At 51.6% G+C, this 1,845-nt stretch overlaps 1 protein-coding gene across 1 annotated transcript; it reads left to right on the plus strand.

The window, feature by feature from the left end:
- Window positions 1-349: 349 nt before the first annotated feature.
- On the plus strand, window positions 350-916 carry LOC148547223 (uncharacterized). The gene has a single exon (XM_088495342.1). The coding sequence runs from the start codon at window positions 350-352 to the stop codon at window positions 914-916; it is 567 nt and encodes a 188-aa protein (XP_088351468.1).
- Window positions 917-1,845: the final 929 nt, after the last annotated feature.

Raw genomic sequence — 1,845 nt, forward strand, 5'->3', positions numbered from 1 at the left:
CCTAGGAGAGAAGGCGGTCCAGATAATCCAAGAGCCCTGCCTCAGGGTGCAAGACCTCAAAGGCCGAGTTACACCCAAAGAAAAGCACAACGCCGAAAAAAACGGAAGTCACGCAACCTCTAGATCAAGATCTCGCCATGAAACCAGGCACGGTGGATCGCCAGAACGGCGACATGCCAAGAGATACAATCGCAACATCTGCCGTGACCACGGACATGACAGGATGCCTGAACGACGACACAGCAAAAGGTATGATCGCAGCGTCCCACGCAACCCGGCTCATCAACATGAAACGGACAACGACCGACGACATCAAGAGGCCAAACGCACAAGAAGTGACCACGTGATAATGGGAGCCATTCCCTTCACTGAAAGAATCCTGAAAGCAAAACTCCCTAAAGGCTTCGACAAGCCTACGGATATGAAGTACGATGGAACCAAGGACTCCCAGGAGCACCTAACGGCCTTCAAGGCCAGGATGAACCTGGAAGGGGCCGCTGATGCGGTCCGAGGTAAGGCCTTCCCAGTAACCCTAGCCGGGCCAACGATTAAATGGTTCAATGCCCTCCCCAACGGATCCATAACCGGCTTCCAAGATATCTCACGGAAGTTCATGGCCCAATTCACCACCAGAATTACCAAAGCTAAACACCCCATCAGCTTATTAGGGGTCACACAGAAACAAGACGAATCCACACGAAAATACCTGGACCGCTTCAACGATGAATGCCTAACGATTGATGGACTCACAGATTCCGTCGCAAGCCTCTGTTTAACCAACGGGCTCATGAACGAAGACTTCCGCAAACACCTCACCACCAAGCCAGTATGGACCATGCACGAGATCCAAAACGTCGCCAGAGACTACATAAACGACGAGGAGGTTAGCCAGGTCGTCGCCGCCAATAAACGGTAACACGGCAACACTCCACACGGCAACCCGACTTCCCGCCATAATCCGATGCCCAGAGAAAGTCAAAGAGACCAACCCAAACAAACCAACACAAACCGATCACCCAGGATCGGGAAATTTTCGAACTACACCCACCTGACAGCCTCGATTACCAAGATATACCACCAGATAGCGGATCGGGGTATTATCCTGAAAGCCCGACAATTCAGAGAAAGAACGGGCGGCAACAAGACCCTTTACTGCGACTACCACCGAGGTTACGGGCACAGAACACAAGACTGTTTCGACCTTAAAGACGCCCTTGAACAAGCTATAAGAGACGGCAAACTCCCAGAGTTCGCCAAATCATCAGAGAACCAAAACGCGCGGAAAAAGACAGGTCGCCTAAGAGGGAAGGACGCAACCCGAGAAAACAAAAACAACCTCCCAGGGAAAGTCCAGAAGACGACCCGACCATAATAGTAAATGTCATCACGGGCAAGGATGTGTCAGGCAAGTCAAGATCAACACTAAAAAAGGACCTCAAAGTCTTGGCTGTCAGAGATCAAGCCCCAGCTGCCACAGCCAACAAAATGATAACTTTCTTGCCCGAGGATTGCCAGCATAGCACCTCGGCCGAAGACGCACCTTTCGTCATCTCGGCGAGAATCAGAACAGGACTAGTTCGGAGAATACTGGTGGACACCGGTGCAGACTCCAACATTCTCTTTCGAGGTGCCTTCGACAAGCTCGGGCTCCGCAACGAAAATCTCCAAACACACCGCAACGGTGTCACGGGACTCGGAGACAACTTCCTCAAGCCAGACGGTTCCATCATTCTTCCCCTTACCATAGGGACGGAAAGCCAGAGGAAGACAATCCTGTCCGAGTTCGTGGTCCTCAAGAACTCCACCGCTTATAACGTCATCCTCGGAAGAAAAACAATCAACGAC

Source organism: Arachis ipaensis, chromosome B8, assembly GCF_059453495.1.
Source record: "Arachis ipaensis isolate K30076 ecotype BB chromosome B8, ASM5945349v1, whole genome shotgun sequence".
NCBI lineage: Eukaryota > Viridiplantae > Streptophyta > Magnoliopsida > Fabales > Fabaceae > Arachis > Arachis ipaensis.

Excerpts from the sequence above, each read along its gene's own strand:
- LOC148547223 (XM_088495342.1), top strand. The coding sequence starts at position 350 with ATGGGAGCCATTCCCTTCACTGAAAGAATCCTGAAAGCAAAACTCCCT.